Source organism: Neodothiora populina (assembly GCF_041146345.1).
Source record: "Neodothiora populina strain CPC 39397 chromosome Unknown canker_contig_12, whole genome shotgun sequence".
NCBI lineage: Eukaryota > Fungi > Ascomycota > Dothideomycetes > Dothideales > Dothioraceae > Neodothiora > Neodothiora populina.
The window spans coordinates 2,539,322-2,557,174 of record NW_027191404.1 but is presented as its reverse complement, the minus strand read 5'-3'; the positions used below and the strand labels follow the sequence as shown (position 1 = coordinate 2,557,174).

The 17,853-nt window shown below is 50.2% G+C and overlaps 6 protein-coding genes across 8 annotated transcripts; 1 reads left to right on the top strand and 5 right to left on the bottom strand.

The window, feature by feature from the left end:
• Nucleotides 1-3,783: 3,783 nt before the first annotated feature.
• Nucleotides 3,784-5,045, bottom strand: AAFC00_001522 (uncharacterized protein; the record flags this gene model as incomplete). Its single annotated transcript, XM_069348646.1, has 4 exons — nucleotides 3,784-3,828; nucleotides 3,893-3,946; nucleotides 4,063-4,178; nucleotides 4,478-5,045. The coding sequence occupies 4 exons, from the start codon at nucleotides 5,043-5,045 to the stop codon at nucleotides 3,784-3,786; spliced, it is 783 nt and encodes a 260-aa protein (XP_069204197.1).
• A 361-nt stretch (nucleotides 5,046-5,406) lies between these two features.
• On the top strand, nucleotides 5,407-6,375 carry AAFC00_001521 (uncharacterized protein; the record flags this gene model as incomplete). The annotated part of the gene is made up of 2 exons (XM_069340723.1): nucleotides 5,407-5,832; nucleotides 5,902-6,375. The coding sequence occupies 2 exons, from the start codon at nucleotides 5,407-5,409 to the stop codon at nucleotides 6,373-6,375; spliced, it is 900 nt and encodes a 299-aa protein (XP_069204196.1).
• A 364-nt stretch (nucleotides 6,376-6,739) lies between these two features.
• On the bottom strand, nucleotides 6,740-7,873 carry AAFC00_001520 (uncharacterized protein; the record flags this gene model as incomplete). Of its 2 annotated transcripts, none has more annotated exons than XM_069340722.1 (3): nucleotides 6,740-7,324; nucleotides 7,438-7,624; nucleotides 7,758-7,873. In XM_069340722.1, the coding sequence occupies 3 exons, from the start codon at nucleotides 7,871-7,873 to the stop codon at nucleotides 6,740-6,742; spliced, it is 888 nt and encodes a 295-aa protein (XP_069204194.1). The 2 variants fall into 2 exon arrangements, with proteins under 2 accessions (XP_069204194.1, XP_069204195.1); XM_069347701.1 differs by having other exon boundaries at nucleotides 7,758-7,795.
• Nucleotides 7,874-9,139: 1,266 nt separating this feature from the next.
• AAFC00_001519 (uncharacterized protein) lies at nucleotides 9,140-11,306 on the bottom strand (the record flags this gene model as incomplete). Its single annotated transcript, XM_069340721.1, has 4 exons — nucleotides 9,140-9,499; nucleotides 9,560-9,958; nucleotides 10,008-10,433; nucleotides 10,482-11,306. 4 exons carry the CDS (start codon nucleotides 11,304-11,306, stop codon nucleotides 9,140-9,142), a joined length of 2,010 nt encoding a protein of 669 aa, XP_069204193.1.
• Nucleotides 11,307-12,435: 1,129 nt separating this feature from the next.
• Nucleotides 12,436-13,135, bottom strand: AAFC00_001518 (uncharacterized protein; the record flags this gene model as incomplete). Of its 2 annotated transcripts, XM_069340720.1 has the most annotated exons (4): nucleotides 12,436-12,489; nucleotides 12,543-12,668; nucleotides 12,729-13,055; nucleotides 13,133-13,135. In XM_069340720.1, 4 exons carry the CDS (start codon nucleotides 13,133-13,135, stop codon nucleotides 12,436-12,438), a joined length of 510 nt encoding a protein of 169 aa, XP_069204191.1. The 2 variants fall into 2 exon arrangements, with proteins under 2 accessions (XP_069204191.1, XP_069204192.1); XM_069347929.1 differs by lacking the exon at nucleotides 13,133-13,135 and having other exon boundaries at nucleotides 12,729-13,001.
• Nucleotides 13,136-17,089: 3,954 nt separating this feature from the next.
• AAFC00_001517 (uncharacterized protein) lies at nucleotides 17,090-17,835 on the bottom strand (the record flags this gene model as incomplete). The annotated part of the gene is made up of 4 exons (XM_069340719.1): nucleotides 17,090-17,119; nucleotides 17,184-17,270; nucleotides 17,333-17,728; nucleotides 17,824-17,835. The coding sequence occupies 4 exons, from the start codon at nucleotides 17,833-17,835 to the stop codon at nucleotides 17,090-17,092; spliced, it is 525 nt and encodes a 174-aa protein (XP_069204190.1).
• Nucleotides 17,836-17,853: the final 18 nt, after the last annotated feature.

Genomic DNA, 17,853 nt, shown 5'->3' with positions numbered 1-17,853 from the left:
GACTGAAGAGGTGGTAGACTTTTCAACGTTCGTACCAGATTTGTCTTAAGACTACCCGCATCGGCCAAAAGCGTCTCAAACCGGCTCATTCGCCTCCCCTTTGTTTCTGCTGAGAAGGCGATCTCGATAGTGTGTGTTTGGTAGGGCTTCAAGCACCGAGGTACAATCATGGTCGCCGTCGTAAGAGAGGGAAAAAAAGAGGATCCCGACGTGACGAAAGTCATTGATGTTTATTGCTGACAAGCAATATCGATGGGTCGATCTATGCACGAGCGGTTTCCTAAGTAGTGAGCCAATGTACCTTCCCCTTCCAGGAGAGTCACATATGAAGGATGTGCCCCTATCTCAGGTAGAAATGTCGCAACACTACGGAATAGAGCACTGCGAAGCCAAGTGCACAGGAAAAAAAATGATCTATCGATGGACTGCCTTGCCTTTGGAATAGCGTCCGCGATGATGCGGGCGGACAAGGATCGTCCCGAAGCGTAGCAAATGCACGGCATGCCCGAATCACATTACGGCCGGCGCAGGGTGCGTGATGGGGTAATAACAAGCGCGTTAACGCACAGAAAGGGAATCCACACCCAACACTGCAGTGCCACCTAACATATGCGACACTGTCATGCGCCTACTGCCGTGCTTCGTTTGCGCAATGCGCATATCGCGTATGCGCTTCATAAACGAAAGTTCGGCTGCACTACCCTAATCGCAGGCTCTGACCCTATTGGCTGAGAGTCTTCAAATTGATAGCCGGCGGCTATATTCGATACGACCCTCCTTGGAGAGGAAAATATATGGAGGTGAATGGGTTGCGTGACCCATTGGCCTCGTCACAATATAACGTCCTTTACAGCGCAGCATCTGTAGATATGAGCAACGTCGTCCCCAAGTCTGAGTAAATGCGGCCCGCTCCCGTTCATCATACAAGGTACAGATGCATGTTTGTAGGCCGTACCTCGTAGAAGTACCAAAGCCTAGCACACGTTATGGCACGACATGCTCTTATGAGACGGAGGTACTACTATTGACCGCATCTACATGTTCCATTAGACGAAAATTCGACCCAATAGAGCAGTAAGAGCGGACGCCCACGCAGGGATACGCGCAGTATTCAAGCTCTCTTCGACAGCACAGACAGTCACATGACTTGCAGTGCCTGCGTGTTGCCGCCGTCCCGTGCCCGATCGTCCGCATTTCTGGGCGCTAAAAAAAACAAGCCATTCCAAAAACCCCAAGGATGTGTTGGCGAAACGCGAACATGTAGACATTTGCTATGCAAGACCCAGCAACATGACAACTTTTCGACACGTTACAACTTTTGTGGCTGTCTGACAGTCGTCTGCTCCCGAAATGCGGGCAGCCTAGGGTGAACCGCCGACCCGCACATCCGATCGCGTGTCGCTTTCAATTACGGCCGACGATGTCTCAGATTGTTCCTCCTCGTCATCGTCCTCTGCCTCATCGCTTGGATCCGGCAAGACGATACGATTGAGACATAGAATCTATAAGCATCGAGCCCACGAGTTAGCCACGGAACAACAAAACCCTTTTGATGCAAAAGCCACCGAATTAACGTCCAAGCTGAATCAGAATATATGTCAGACGTGCGGCCCGAAGAGTCGTTCTCGCCTGAGCAATGACTGCCTTGGCAACATCTCAAACCATCTATTCCAGGGGCGCTTAACAGCACAGTCTTTGAGACGGTGCCAAAAAGTACCATGGTACAGGAAAACGCATTTCGAACTTCCCAAGTGGGGTCGAAATCCTTGAACGCGACCAGGAGAAAGAACTTACGAACGGATGGATGATTGCAAACAGCTTTGTCACTTGACCCAAGAAGCCGTATCCATCAAGTATCTCCGAGTCTTGTATTCTCCGGCCAATAGTGAAGTTCCTTAGGCGTAAGAGGTCGATATCGCGATGGGTATGTTCATAGCCCTATGCCACAATGATTTGGTCAGCAAACGACATACCACAAGAAAAGTCTATCGTTCTGTTTTTTCCCCTCTCTTTCTGTACAAACGACTCTGTCAATTGCAATGTGCATGCGCATCGTATGATCCATATGAATCTCTCACTGTCCACGTAAGTAGGTTGAGCTAGCTCGCGTTCAGCGACTTAGCGTACCAGATTTCCTATCTCATTTGGCCTCAGAAACATACGGATCACTTCAGCACGAGTCACCATGGTTCCCCTCTTGTCACTGCAAGTCCGGTAAGGTTGCAAGGTCACCGCAAAGCAGCCAGCTGTGCAGCCTGCTCCGTGATTTGGGTATCTTCACTTTGGACACTTCCCTGTCAAAGAGTGATTCGACAGTCGAGCCTGTCAGACACGACCAATAATCAACGAGAGCGGCGTCACCTCTCGGGCGGGGATGCGGCAAGGTTCAGCCCTGGCAAAAGGGAGCGTTTCCTTGCCTCCCGCGACGGGGAGCTAGCCCTTCCGGGGTTTGACCCGAGTTCATTTCATGAGTCGGTCAGCAGATAGCGATGCTTGTGATGACGAAGATCTTGTCTATCGCTCTTTATCATCAAGACCCCCCTTTGACTCGATGTTCAACATGCATATACCCTTTACGCAGTGTGACACAGGAAGCCACTCCTTGCAGTGCAGGCTGTATCAAACGCAAGGAGATAAGACTTACTTTTGGTTTCGTTTTCAAGGCGCTCTCGGCGTTCGTACGTGACGAAACGAACGCCTGCACCACTTTCGCCGTGTTCCTGGGAGCGTTACCCAGCATTTCCTTCCTCATCCCTTCCCCCATCAAGGCATCCTTAAGTCGCTGCGGATGTCTGTCGATATCTCGGCGGAGCTTTGCGAGTGATGAAGCTTCTGGATACCACAGGCCTCCACCTGACACATTCAAGCGTTAGTATAGGCAGTCGAAGCGATAAGTCAAAGCACTACAGAGCGCGTGAACATCATGGACACAGCTAACAAAGAGCTCCCTCAATCCGAGATCTCAGGTAGCCGACCCCCTTGCCAGCCTTGGACTTGGATTCAGCTGCGTCATTGCGGATCATGGCCATGCTACTTGACCTTGCTTATTGCATCCTAGATCTCTCTCTGCTCTTTGGTGACAGTTTCGCCGTATGACCATGGACACCTCTCACTCTTTTCAAGCTGCACTTGAGCACAACTGAGATCAGATCTCCGCGAGACCCTACCCCCGTCGATGCCGCTACTCCCAATCTCATCGTTTTGTGCAGAGCGTAGACATGGAGACCAGAAGAGCTGTCACACATCCGTGGTGATTCAAGAGGTGGTTGTAAGAGATGAGTCGTGTCGTCGTGACCGATACCGAAGCGGCAAGTCATATGGACTGGTGATGACTGTCATGCTCCCTCATCTTCGACGACAATGACCATCTGGTCCTTTCGTGTAGGTCGTGGATGCATCACGGCGTGTCTCGACCAACGACATCCTGTGATGCAATGTTTCGGACAAATCCAAGACAAGTGTTGCACTCACTCCGATACGTCGTATGCGCGTCTCCTATGAACGCCGGGTCTGCCACTATACCTACCTTGCGCGCTTTTGGGGGGAAGGTAGTAGTACGTAGTCTTAGGGTAGGAAAACACTAGGGTTGTAGAGGGGGCCAATATTTCACAGTGTCACTTACCAATAAAGGAATTGTCACCAGGACTGATTTGCACATAATAATGTGCATAAGGTCCCTTTCGTCCTGTTGTCGGATTTCAGTCCACTAGGGTCACCAACCAGAAGGGGCATGTAATTACCAGTGCGGGACCTGATACGCATAGCATTAGCTCGATTCTATCATCACGCGTGATCATTGCAGGCGTACCAGGCGGCAGAGAAATAGGTCTACGAGTCAGTGCGTCAGTAGCGTAGTCTTTCGGAAATGGGTTTTCCCATTGAGCTCACTCACTTTATAAGGCGTTTTATCCGGCGAGAATCTAATATCACGGTGAATCCTGTAAGTCTTTATATGTACAGGTAAGCCAAAGTGAACCATCGCCACAGCCCAGACATAGCTGCTGGTACTACTGCTGTCTCTCCTGCAGACCTCACACGGACTTGCGTATAACGGGAACTTACGATATCCTTGACAGGCAGCTCGGGAATGGTATCGTCGATCTCGCACAGCTTCTGCGTTACAACTTCGATGAACGTATTCCAATCGCTCAGAGATGCTCGGTAGTCGGGATCGTGCACTGACAAAGACAAAGCAAAACAGTCAGCTCTCCTTCTTGTCCTAGAGAACCACAAGGTATCCATTCGATGTCTGGAGCAAGCCGAGATGCCTTGTGCATGGGCGCTCGGAGCTAACGGCTTGTGGAGTGATAGATAGCTAAGAGACGCCGTCCTCACACCGATGTCTCTTGGGGCCAGTATACGGGTATCAACGTTACTGCGAGCTACTGCACGACCCATTGGGCATGCATGGATTGTTGAGTAGCAGTAATATGATGATCAAGTGAATTAATAATTAGGCAATAAGGGGGTCTCTCACTTTTCAACCATTCGCGCTGGTTATTATCCTTTAAGTCACTGAGAAAGAGCATGGTGTTCGGATGTATGGTACATTCCGAATATGGCGTCTTTCCAGCGGGTCTGGCCTTTGGCTTCTTGATGATGACTTGTGTGCCAGGTGGCGCCCCGGTCCGAACCCCTTCTCTCCAGAGCTCACGGCTGCCTCTCGCCTCGACGATTTGATTGCGAGCCACACCCTTGGGGAATGATTTGCGTCCGCGCTTCGTTTGCTGGCTGTCATAGTCATCCCCATCGGACAGATCAGAGGGCGATTCTTCAGCAGAGTCACCGGATGGCGCGGCACTGAACTCAGAGATATTATCATTGATTGACTCAGACTCATCACCAGACGCCATTTCGGTTCCTGTGGCAGCTTCGCCCTGATCCAGGTTTGACTTATCACTTGGCGCGCGCTGTGTTTTGAGATTGGTTCTCTCATATGTGCTAACAGACGCGCGGGGATTCTTGTTCTTCTTATCATTAGCCGACGGAGAAGCGCTTCGTTTCCTGGTCCCTTGGAGGGATTGTCTAGTCGACCTGCGCAGCATTTTTCGTAGTGTAAGAGTGTGGCAGCCAGTGGCAAATGTAAATGCGGATTTAGGCACTTAAGGCTATGAAGTAGGAACGCTGCAACGTGATCTTGCGTTGATTGTATCGGTGAAGAAGGAGACTTTTGCAATCTTCACGGAGGCAAAGGAGGTTATACAGGCCATTACTCCAGCTGTTTACTACTACCTTTCCCAGGGCCGGCCACTATTGTGTCCGCAAAAGGATGTGAGCGCTGGCGATGCATGATGTCACTCGCTTAGAATTACCGTACGCCTTACCACGAAAAGTCAAAGTCAATCGAGAATTCGTGATATTGCTATATTCTGTTGATATAATATATTAACACAACGTACAAGCATCATGTCGCTGTCAGTCTTTCAGAACAAAAAGCAGAAGATCCTGCAGCAGCTGGCTGTTCCAGATTCTTCCTATCATGACGCGTCTCCCAAAGGCACAGTCGACCTTGGCATTCGTGCTTTGGTAGATGAAATCAATGTGCTAGATGCTCTTGTCACTACAAGCAGTTGCGCAGGTCGCATTGCAGTCTACCTCGAAGGCAGGAAGAAAAACCGAGATATCGTGCAGGAAGACGATTCGGAGGAAGCCAATGCTGGGTCTGGTGGTAAAGGCGGTGGTCAGTGGCTCTTCGTGTCTCATGACCCTTTACCATCTGAACAGCAAGGGAGAAATTTGACATCAATGTTTGGAATGTCTACTTCTAGCGGAATATCAATACCCACCTCAGCAAAAGATACAAGGTGGGTACGATGCAAATTTGAGCCAATGGTAAGTCGCCCTTTGCTATATGCGCCAAGATGGCCTTTGTAAATACGTTGTTCTGAACTTTCACGATAGATCCTGCATATATTCTGTTCTTCAGTGGAGAGTGCACAGCGTGTGCAGACTGCCGCGCTCGGTGCTGGCTTCAGAGAAAGTGGCATATCCAATATCTCTCGGCTGCCAGATGGCTCAGTCACAGCCATGGCAGCCATCCGGACGACAGGCCTTGCGTTTGACAGTGTGATTGGCTACGAGGCAGCAGATGGCCAGCTTATGCCCATGGTCGACGAAACTTATATGGATGCGCTTGTTCAGCTAGCGAATGAACGATTTATCGTGAATAGAGAACGCACTGAACGTTTCCGACAAGGCCTCGAGACACAATTTACACAGGTGCAAAATCAAGACAGCGACTGGGAGCCTGCCGATGTCAGAAAAGCGAGAAAGCGAGCCGAGGGCCTTGCACGTCAAGCTGCAGCTCGTGAGAAGTCGAAGGAAGTCTTTACTGCGCTAGACGAAACAGAATCTCATGACCTTATGCTAGATTGATACGACAGAGACGACTGTTGCACAAGTATGGACTCGGCTCTGGACTGCTAGCCACCTCTGCGAATATTTATGCACGCACTTCGGCATACACGCACCTACACGTTTTCGGTATCTGTTGAGAGAGACGGAAACTGGACACACTTTGACAAGGACTCCATCTCCATCAAACCGAAATTCAGCTCGTCCATCCATCCTGAGTGTGTTTCCATGACCAAGGAAATGACTCGACACACTTTGACAGAGACGAGTCGTCCACCTTACAGTCACCCTGCCAACTCCTCCTGACTGAACTATTACTTTATAAGAACCAGACCTCTCACGGTCTCCTGCCCCTAGCCAAGAACCCCTTTTTGACGATTCTCCTTCACTGAGGCAAAAGCACAAAAGGCTCACCAAGAACGACAAAGTCGAAATCCACGAGCCCAGCATCCTCAAACATGCGTTGCATAGTCTGTCTGTCGAAGCCGTGATGCTTGATTGTCTTTTGCATGGCTTCCCATTCGTCCTTTTTCTTGTGACCATGATCATGAGAATGACCGTGATCGTGATTGTGATCATCATGCGGAGCATGAGGCAGCCAATCAATGATCAAAACCACACCCGTGGCCTTCTTGACCCTTTGTGCTAGCCTCGTCAGACACAACTCGGGATTCTCAAAGTGGTGGAAACCAAGCCCGATGGCGGCTACGTCAAAGTCAGTCCATTCGGGGTCTGATTCAGAGGGACCAGAAGCAACCTCGGCGACGAAATCACCGAGGGTGGCCGAGGCGTGGAAAGTAGTATTGGTAGTAGCCGTTCTGGTGTCATTATTGTTGTCGATTTTGTCGTCACCGTCAGGGAAAGAAGACGATGGCGAAGACCGAAGGGCGTCCATATTCTGATTATAGACATCAATCATCGAAGTAGAGATATCCAGCCCCTTTGCAGACGTGAGATATGGTCTCAGAGCCTACTTTCAGATCAGCCAGCCCCTCAACTAAAGCACACCTTTTGTCCATCCTTCCTCACAACAACCAATAGTCGAGAAAAAAGAACAGATTGAAGGCGAAAGAAAATACGCACCATAGTAATCTTCCCAGTCCCACAAGCATAGTCCAAAAGCCTACACCCGTCCTTTTCCCCACCATCATGACCTCCACCACCATTCAACCCCCCACCAATCCACTCCAATCTCGACGTCAACGCCTCGATGATCTGCGTGTTGATCTTGCGCATGTAAGGCTCTGTATCGTAGGACTTCGCGCGTGAGCTTTGGGGGCTGTTAGCCGTGTTTCTTCTCTCTGTTTTGTCCATGTGGTTTAGAGCTGCGTGGCGGATTGGCCGTTTTTATATGAGGTGATATAGACTAGAGGGGAGGACGGAGAGGGAAACGAGAAACGTACTTCCATGCCTCGCGATCGGTGCTCGTGGGGTCGGTCATGGCTGCTGCTATACTGTATGTCGATTGCTTTGGAGCAGTAGCAGGCGCGGTAGTGGTATACGTAGCGGGTAGGGACATGTTAACCACGGCGAGAGGGATCAGAGTATCGAAGTCGAAGAAGCCCTCTTCCTCTTATTTGAATTATTCTTTCTTTTGATCAAGAACACGAATGAAAGGTACAAACAGGAGACAGTAGGTTGTATATCCGAGGCCCCCACGAGCGAACGTTCTGCGGAGACTTTTCTCTTCTGGTTCGGATACTTTACTGTGTTGTTGTAGCAATGGCAAGGAGACAAAGTAGGGTAGAGCAGACAGAGCGAGGTACAGTACAGTAATTAGAGTAGCATAGACTAGAGTAAGATAGAACACATCAAGGTAATGATGACAGCGATATAAACACGAACTAAAAATGTCTCCGACGCCTGCACCCCACTAACCCAACCCCCGCGGGCGTTCTCTCTATCAGAGGCTTTTTCTGTCCACCCTCGGAGGCATACACAACTTCGGAGACTTTTGATTGGACATTCGAGAGGTCTAACATTTGTTGAACATGGCGAGCTTAGGGTTGTTGATGAGGGTTGTTTGTGAGTGAGCAAGCGCCTTGATGATTTGGTTGTGGTGAAGGTACTCAGAGGAGGAAGAATATGTAGACAGGGTCACACTCATTTCACTACTACAAATTTGCCACCAGTGATGAGAAAAGAGCAAGATGTGCTGCTTTACTGTTCGTTTATGAAGTGATTGGGAAAGTATATCTTCGCTTTGGGAAGATACTAAGGGAGTCTGCGATTCCACCCTTTCAATGTAGACCGGATGGCGGATCTATACTAAAACGTAGCGCCACCAGAAGTCCATGTGGAAGTGAGGGGTATGATGAAAAGAAGTAAAGCAAAACAAGGTGGGTTAAGGTTTACAGGGAATTAAGTGAAGAAAGAAGTAAAAGAGAAGAAACAATGGCCGGACGCTTTAGCCTCAATAGACAGAGCTCGTGCGTGGGTGAGGCGTGGTTCCGATGCAGAGAAAGGAAAGACAACAGACGCTAGAAAGGGAAGACGAGAGGCGAGTAAGACCGCGACAAACAGCGTAGGAGAACAGACACAGGGAGAAGAAAATAATTCCCCGACCTCCTTCCACTGTGTTTATCCTGCAGTTGCCCAGCCCATCCATTATAGCGTCATCACTCGGAGGTAAGAGCTCCCACGAACACCGTCGGACGAAGGAAAATAGACATTGTCTGATGTTTACCAAGACTCCCATAACACCACCAGTCGTCTCGATTCGTCCAGAGTGAAATGTATCCAGTCAAGGTCGCATCATGAAAAGTAAAGACAGGCGACAAGACGCTCAGACACTGCCGTAAGCAATGGCAGCCTGTTGAGTCTTGATCCTGTGAACAGGAGTCTGAGTAGCGGGAACAGACCGCTGTCGATGAGCAGTACCTTGAGACTGACCTTGGACCTCGTACTCGTCGCTATTGTCCTGATCACCGGAGGTAAATAAGACACTGCGAAGGATGGCCTCAATAAGGTTCCACTCCAAGACAGCAACCTTACGAAGACTCAATTTGTCCTTGTTGTCGCCGTAGTCGACGACGACGTGACCAAAAGGATTGATACTTGATGGGGTTGTGCCGCCGGGGATGTTCATAGCCAGACGACGTTCGTCAGGTGAGGTGGTCCCTTCGTGTAAGAGATGAATATAGTACTAACGTAACAGAAAACAGTCAGTCCAGATCGACGGACAAGAACATGCCACAGATCTTACCTGCAAAACGTCCATGCTGACGACAGCCTTCTTAGACAAGACCTCAAAGGGCCAATAATTGCCAAATTGACCAAGATACATAAATGGGACTCTGCCCAACAGATCCGCGAAGCCACCATGGTGCAAGAAATCGCAGACGAGAGCCTGCTGCTGGTGATGGAAAGCCGCAGTGGATAAGGCGGCGCAGACGACTTCGTGCAGCAGCTGGCGGTGCAGAGCAGCTGGATTCCAGTTCTTGCGAATAGACTGCATCAAGGTGCGCAGACATGCCATTGTGGTGTTGAAGACCAGGTTGCGTTCTCCGATCATTACATAGTCTTGGGCGAACCATGGGTATTTGTGCAGAGTGCTGATAAGACTTTCGTACGTACGATTGTGACAGCGCTGAGCAAATGGAGACTGGTTCATTCATTAGTCGTAGAAGACGAACAGAAAACAGGAGACTTACGCGCTGAGGCGTTTCTGCATGCTTTTGAACCATGACCATTTCTTCACCTGTCAAAAAGCCCTGGAAACCACTATTGAATGCTTCGGTAGGCTTATAGACAGTAGGCGCATTGCCGTGCCAGGTAACGCATCTGGCGCGAGGGAAAAGCTCCTTCATGAGGTCTTCCTGGCTGCTCATTTCCACGTCAATGCTGCGATCTCCAATCTTTGGAGGGCGTCCATTTGCGCAACGATGGGAGAAGTTAGTGACGATTGTCACCGCTTCATTGCGGCTCTCGACCTCGACATAGCAATCCATGGTCTTGCCAGTGGATCTTTCCATGATGATGTGAACTGCATAATAGGGAGTTCCTGTTGGTTGACTGACCAGACGAGCGTTGCGACCGACGGCCGCGACAATCTCATTCTTGGTGGTAGAGTAAGGGATCTAGAAACGTCAGCATCCTGATCATTTGCGTTAGAAAGTTATACGCACGTTGGTGATCTTGATAACCCCCCAGTGGCAGGGTTTGGTGTTCTTGTACACTTCGACGAAAGGGACATGATCGAAGACCTCATCAAGAGATGGACGATAACCACGATGGAGAGCATTGAGGAAGGGCGGGTCTGGGATCAGATCTGGCGTGACGAAAGTCTGTGGGACAGTTGGTACAGCAGGGACCACTGGAAGAGGAGGCTGGTACATGTGCACCATCTGACCACCAGCATGTTGGAAGGTGGTGGTCTTGGAACGGCCGCGCTTGTTCTGAGTTCTGTTAGAGTCTGGGTCTTCGAGGAGACCTGCTTTGATCTGTTCAGCCAGTCTTGCAGCTCCAGTCTTGCGAACTACAGCGTGATCGTTTCCAGGCGAGGGACGTGGAGTGCCTTGAGATGGACCACCGGCACTGTTGGGCAGTGACAGTGGCGTAGAAGTGGAACGGTGAGTCGATGGGGAGCTGTCAACAAAAGGGTCATTGTTGGGTTTCTTCGCCTTGTGGTTGTACACTTGCGATGAGGGTTGGCCAGGCGGAAATTGGAACGCGTTGCCATGCCAAACCTGAGGTCTCATCGATTGTTGATGACCATAAAAATTCTGCATGTTAGGATGAACGAATTGTTGTTGAGCAGGGTGATAAGGCTGCTGAGGGTAGTGCTGAGGTGCCATGTACTGCTGCTGAGGTGGAGGCTGGTGGATTGGCTGGTGGATGAGCTGATTACCCAGATTAAAAGGTGGTGGAGCCATGCCAGCAACACCACGCACAGCTGTTGGGGGCAGGAAGCCATGATGGCCCCATGGATGCTGGTCTGGATGTGAGTTCATCCTTGCCTTGCGGTTCACCGAAGGTGAAATGGGATCGTCAGGCCACAGCGATCCCGGTGGTAAGAAGGGAGACTTGTGATGTAAGGATTGAGGAGTGCTTGTTAGCTCGACCACTTGCAAGACGGCCTGTAGAGGAATTAGTCAAGATGGAATGAGGTCGGGGTGAGGAATTGATCACCTGGTTGCATCTCACGCAGAGTGAGGGGACTTGCGACTCTGAGTCATGACCAAGCAAGAGGTGATCGTAGCAAACGGTGTGCTGACAAGGGACAAGTTTGTGACAAGGAGCTTTGATGCAGATGGCACAATCAGTGCTCCCTAGTCGTAGAGGAGCTGCTTCTGCTCGAGGTGCAGAAATCTTTTCCCGACGACGACTTGCCATTGGAGCAGAGGGACAGATCCTGGTCCTTTGAGTGCCTTGCTACTGTGGCGGTTGTAACAACTGCTGAGTTTATTCGTGACTTCTTAGGGAAGGGAGAGTGCTTTAACAGATTTTTGAGTGAGGTTGTAAGTGCGAGAGCGCGGCCTGTTCGAGACGAGAGGAGCATCTGTATAGTGTACGGCGGCCTTCTCCTGCTAATAAATCTAGAGCATTTATATGACACGGACATGTGTTATGGGAGTCTCTGCAAGCCTTGTTAAGAAGCTACCTCGAAAAAGGACAATAATAAGAGCATACTTATCCAAAGGATTGTCTGGATGAATTGTTGCATAGTAGGGAAACACAACACCTAGTTTACATTACATCCATGATCGCAATACCTACTGGGACACAAATTATAGAGGGAGCTCGGACCAGGTGTGATCGAAGTGGTGAGCACCTGACAAGTGTTGCTCAGGGGATCAAAGAGGAACAAGTAGAGTAGCGGAGACAAATGGCAGCCAGGAGGACCAGAATGGTGGAAGTGGGCAGCTTCTGTTCATTGTAAAACTTTATACCGCTGCGGAGTTTTTAAGAGAGATGACAAAGACTACATACCGACCTCTAATTGCGGACTGGGCATGATCCGCCACGATATTATCGCTACCTCGGGCCTCTTCTCGGGGGTTTTCTTTTGCCATGTTTTTCTGCCTTTTTCAGCTACTACGGGCAGGAGTGAAAGGAAGACTCGACGCATATAAAGGTCGCTCAGTCGAAGGGAGTCAGGAAAGACTCGGCAACGAATCTGGCGCGTGCATTGAGCTGTCGACATGTCAGTAGGAGGTTTCTCAAGAACATTGTCGCCAAGGACTCACGAATAGCTTCATCTCAGAAATCTCCTTGTCGACCTCCTCCATGAATTGTATTATGAAGTCGACCAGCTTATGCTTCAGCATCTCCTCGGTGTGGAAGTTGGTGATAAGGAACGAAATATCGTAGCCCTGCAAGGTGACTGTAAGCATGGTAGATTCAAGCTGAGGACTATAGCTACAGAGAAATACCTTGACTGCCTTCCTCCGCAGGATGAAAAAGGACTCGGCGCGTTGGGTCAGGAAGCGGGTGAATTTGTGGACGAGAATGTGTTCAATCTCGTCTGCCTGTTTGATTCGCAGACTGATGCGGACACTGTTGATGCTGGGTTCTATCAAGACTCGCTCATTCTCATTTCGAGAGACAACAAGCGGGTTGAGAAGAACTTCGGGCGAGGTTGCTGCCTCAATCTCAGGCACATTGTGTCGTTCTGAGGTCTGGGAAGCGAAGTTGGACAGCGACATGGCCGCCGTGAGAGAGGAGCGAACGCATTGGAGGTAAGGGCGGAGCGATTGAGACTGTGAATGGTGTTTCGTTAGATGGTGTTCAATGGATGATCCCTGGTCAAGAGGGGATAAAGATGGGTGTATCTGACCATATTGGGCAGTTGCGGTGGTGGTGGGTGGTGTTGTTGTCCTTCTGCTGCTGGCTCGTGGGCTCCTGATCGGGGCTCAATTCAAGGTGATCAATAACGTAGACAATTGACTGCTGCTACTGCTGCTGCTGCTACTACTACTGCTACTCCTCCAACCAGCTTCAGATCAATTCAAGGATTACAATACGTTGTATAAAGCGACCAGGCGGTGCAACATGACATGCGGAGACTCGTGGATGGTCCCTCGTCCCTCATCTACCCTCCAGCTGCACTGGGAAGGCACGACGTCGTCACTGGCCGACCTCCGACTGCCGAGATTGTCCCGGTAAACAGCTGCCAAGCCATCTTAACCCCGAATGTTCGTTGTCTACCTTACGATAATAATTTATCATTATAAAGTCTATATCATACTGCAGTTCATTATATAACTTAATTCATAACATGAATAAACTATTCTCTCTTGCTTCTTTACTATCATATATATTTATATCAATAAGGAGATTAGCGGCTAAGCTTCTAAATAACAGGTAAATAGAAAGGGAAAGGAAAAACCATTATATAAAGAAAAACCCCAAATCAGTCCACTCTCCACACTGCTTTACGCGACCAAACGCGGCAACTTCAAACTCGCGTTTGTCTGATCTGTCCTCCGAAATAGCACTACAAATCATATCACGGTCGTTTCCTCCCCAGAAGAATTGATACCCATTGCCGAATGTCCACACCTCTCTATCCCAGATAAAATAAACGTAGAAGACATGGACGCATCTAATACGTCACCCCTACCAGGGCTCTCGACAGTAGTACTCACCACCTCGCTAGTATTGCTCGCGTCAGGGGTGTGGTTCTTTCTGCTTAAAGTCAATGGTTTCAAGGCGGCTGTTGAGTATGAGGTGGTCTTGCCTGAGCAATGCAAGGAGGGATGGAGGGGAGAGGTTCTGGTGGAGGCTGGGTTGAAGGTTGGTTTCTTTTCGCTTTTTGATTTTCGTTCTTTTGGATCGGATTGGACTTGGTTGTTGGTGCTGGGTGTAATGTTTAGAAGGTGAATTGAGTGCAGAGGAGGAATTGTCGATGTTGGGTTGAGTCGGACTAATTGATGCTCTCTTCGTTTCTCCCTCCCGCTTTACCCTGTCTTGTTATACTGCTGGTTCGTATGCGTCTCGTGGCAACATTTCACTAATTCACACGCTCAGGTCTCTGGATCAAATGACGTACAATGCTACTGTCCCGCGACGGGTGAATCTCTGGGTGTCATCACACCTGCCACGCCAGGCGACATTGATAGAACATGGATTCGTGCACGGGATGCGCAGAAGACATGGGCTACGACTACTTTTGCCGACAGAAGAAAGGTGCTTCAAACTCTGCTCAAGTATGTCCTTTTTCCCTCTTCTGTAGTAAACATTTTTCTTGTTTTTGTCGCTGCTAGGAACGGAGTGTGATCCAGGACTGACTAGAAACTTCAGATGGATCCTGACTTATCAAGATGACATCGCCACAGTGGCTTGTCTAGACTCTGGCAAAACGCGCGTAGATGCTCTTTTCGGAGAGATTCTGGTCACGGCCGAACGCCTGAAGTGGACTATTGATCACGGAGAGAAGGCGCTGAGCCCTGATTCTCGACCTACTAATTTCTTGATGATGTATAAGAAGAACGAGGTCAGATATGAGCCTCTTGGTGTTGTTGGTGCCTGCGTTAGCTGGAAGTGAGCCTACTCCTTTTATCTCCTGTATGGATCACTTGTGTCATTATGCTGATGTATGACTTTAGCTACCCCGTAAGATCCTTCTATAAAAGGACGAATCGGTCAGCATTGATACTGACAATATGTGATTTAGTTCCATAACCTGATGGGCCCGGTAATCACAGCTTTGTTCTCCGGAAACGCAATCCTGGTTAAAAACAGCGAGCAAACGGCCTGGTCCTCGAGATACTTCATCGACATAGTCCGGGGTGCACTGATTGCGAACAACCACTCTCCTGAACTCGTCCACTCGGTGACTTGCTGGCCGGAAAGCGCAGACTATTTAACCTCCCACCTAGGCATCTCTCATCTGACCTTCATCGGCTCCCGACCAGTCGCTCACGCCGTGTGCACATCAGCAGCCAAGTCGCTTACCCCCGTAGTTGTCGAGCTCGGCGGGAAAGACGCAGCCATAATCCTCGACCCCTCTTCTACATCTGCATCGCTGTCAGCGTCTGAGCTGAAACGGATAGAATCCATAATCATGCGCGGCGTCTTCCAATCTGCAGGACAAAACTGCATAGGAATAGAACGCGTAATCGCCATGCCCAAGGCCTACACTTATCTTTGCGACGCTCTCGCGCCCCGTATCTCCTCCTTACGACTCGGCAACGCGCTCGATCCCAAAACCCCCGACGTCGACGTCGGCGCCATGATTTCTGCCGTGAACTTCGCCAGACTCGAATCTCTGATCCAAGACGCCGTGTCCAAAGGTGCAAACCTCGTGTGTGGCGGCTCACGACACTCCCATCCAGCCTACCCGAACGGACATTACTTCACGCCGACGCTCCTGACAGACGTGACGCCCGAAATGCGTATCGCGCAAGAAGAGACATTCGCGCCAATTTGCCTACTGATGCGCGCGCCATCTCTTGACTCCGCCATCTCGCTTGCAAACTCGACCTCCTTCGCCCTAGGCAGCAGCGTGTTCGGGCCCTGCGCGACGGCAGAAGATAACGCCGCGCTCGAGCGAGTGACGCGAGAGGTCGTCGCCGGCATGGTGGCAGTCAACGACTTCGCGGCTTACTACGCTGTGCAGTTGCCTTTTGGAGGCGTCCGAGGCAGTGGATACGGCCGTTTCGCGGGCGAGGAAGGCCTCAGAGGCGTATGTAATGCCAAGAGCGTCTGTCGCGATAGGTTTCCGCGCTTGATCAAGACTGCTATTCCTGCGAAGCTTGATTATCCCATGAATGCTGGCGGGTGGGAGATGGGTAAAGGAATTGTGGAGTTGGGGTATGGTGAGACGGTGGGCAGGAAGATTATGGGGTTGAGACGGATGGTGGGGATTTGACGTTGTTGTACTGTGGTTCTGTCTTCTGATCGTTGTTGAGAATAGGGAAGAAAGCGATGTACGAATAGACCTGATGTGATGGTGTCACTGTCCTTAAATCACCAGCAGTAATAGAGAAAGAAAGCAATGTACGGTTATTTCGTCTCTCGCAACCCAATGAGGCGACCACAACTCGACGGAGTGATCACCAGAACAATGAGGTGTAGCCCCAGTGATACAGCAACGGAAATTCAAGACTTCTTACGAACAGGAGGGGAAAGAAGACAGGGAAGCACGAGAGGACCGCCGTCGACATTACTCGGTACCACCTTCGGACATGATATCACCGGACATATATGACAGAGAACAAGGGAAGGCGGTCGCAATAACACGAAAACCAGAACCAGAAAGTCACGCTCTCGCCTTAGCTTAGGCGTTTGATTTCTAAGGCACTTTTGATGCTGCACGTCACATCTATTCTGAGGTTATTTTCCTGCGGTAGAGAGATTGTGGGTGCCCACAATGACCAGATTGCTGGTCCAGGGAGTTGCACACAAACGGTACAAAATGCTATGAGGCTTCGCGTGGTGGGTCGGTTTTGGAGGACTTCGTTCCTTCTCCTTTTGCTGCAGTTCGTCGAAACGGAAAGCACACATGTTGCGACCAGCGCTACTTTCCTTCCGAGGGGCCGAGACAGATGAGCCGGTCGCGGTTTTCGCTGCACAATGGCCGAAACTTACCATTGAAGGCATGATCGATCCATGGGCCAATTACTGCTGCTGCTGCTGGAGGATACCCATCACGAAACAAGCGAGTTCACATCTGTCGCGTAAGAACCAAAAAAAGAAAAGGAAAAGAGAAAGAGGCCGCAAGGGTTTCGGCAAACGAGATTTGACTATTCTACAATGTCGGGCGAAAGGCAAATGTACAGAGCTATTCCGCTTAGATGATAGAAAGGTCGCCGAACTTCTCCTGTAGCAGCCAATTGAGTCAGTATTTGTTTCTGCTTCATTACAAGTATAGGGTTGTTTCTTGCCTTGTAACCAGGAGGCATCCATCTGCCCTTGACAACGAGCTGGGAGGTGCGCTCGTCGATCTCGGGACGGGCGGCAGCGACTTCGTCCTGTTCAACCGAATCTTAGCAATCTCCCTTGGTTTGTTAAACAATCGTCCGGCAAAACATACGACGGTGAGGTCCTCGAAGGGTCTGGCCTCCTCGATGTTCTTCAGGGTCTTCTCCAAATCCTTGAGCTCGGTATCGACCTTGACCTTGGTCTCCTCGGCTCCCTTGACGGCCTGGGCCTCGAAAGCCTCAATGGCCTTGAGCTGCCTGTTGACATCGTACTTCTTGGGCTGGAAGGCGTTGAACTGCTTCTCGATGTCGTCGATGACTGCGGTGTTCTTGAGGATGCTGCGGTAGTGCGAGAAGTCGACGGTCTGGGGGTGCTCGCTCAATTGCTGGATCTTGCGACGCGCGTCATCGTTGCGCTTCTTGAAGGCCACCAGCGAGTTGGCGGTGGATCCCTTGAGACCAAGCTGGGTGCCAATCTTGGTCCAGTCGATTTTCAAAGCTGCGGAGCGCTGTTTTCGGTGCACGCGGTGCGGGTTAGCCAGGAACTGTTGCGAATCGGCGCGCAATGCGTCACAGAGACACGGTAGGAGAGGGATTGACGTACTCCGACGGCCATTTTGAAGGTTGAAATGGG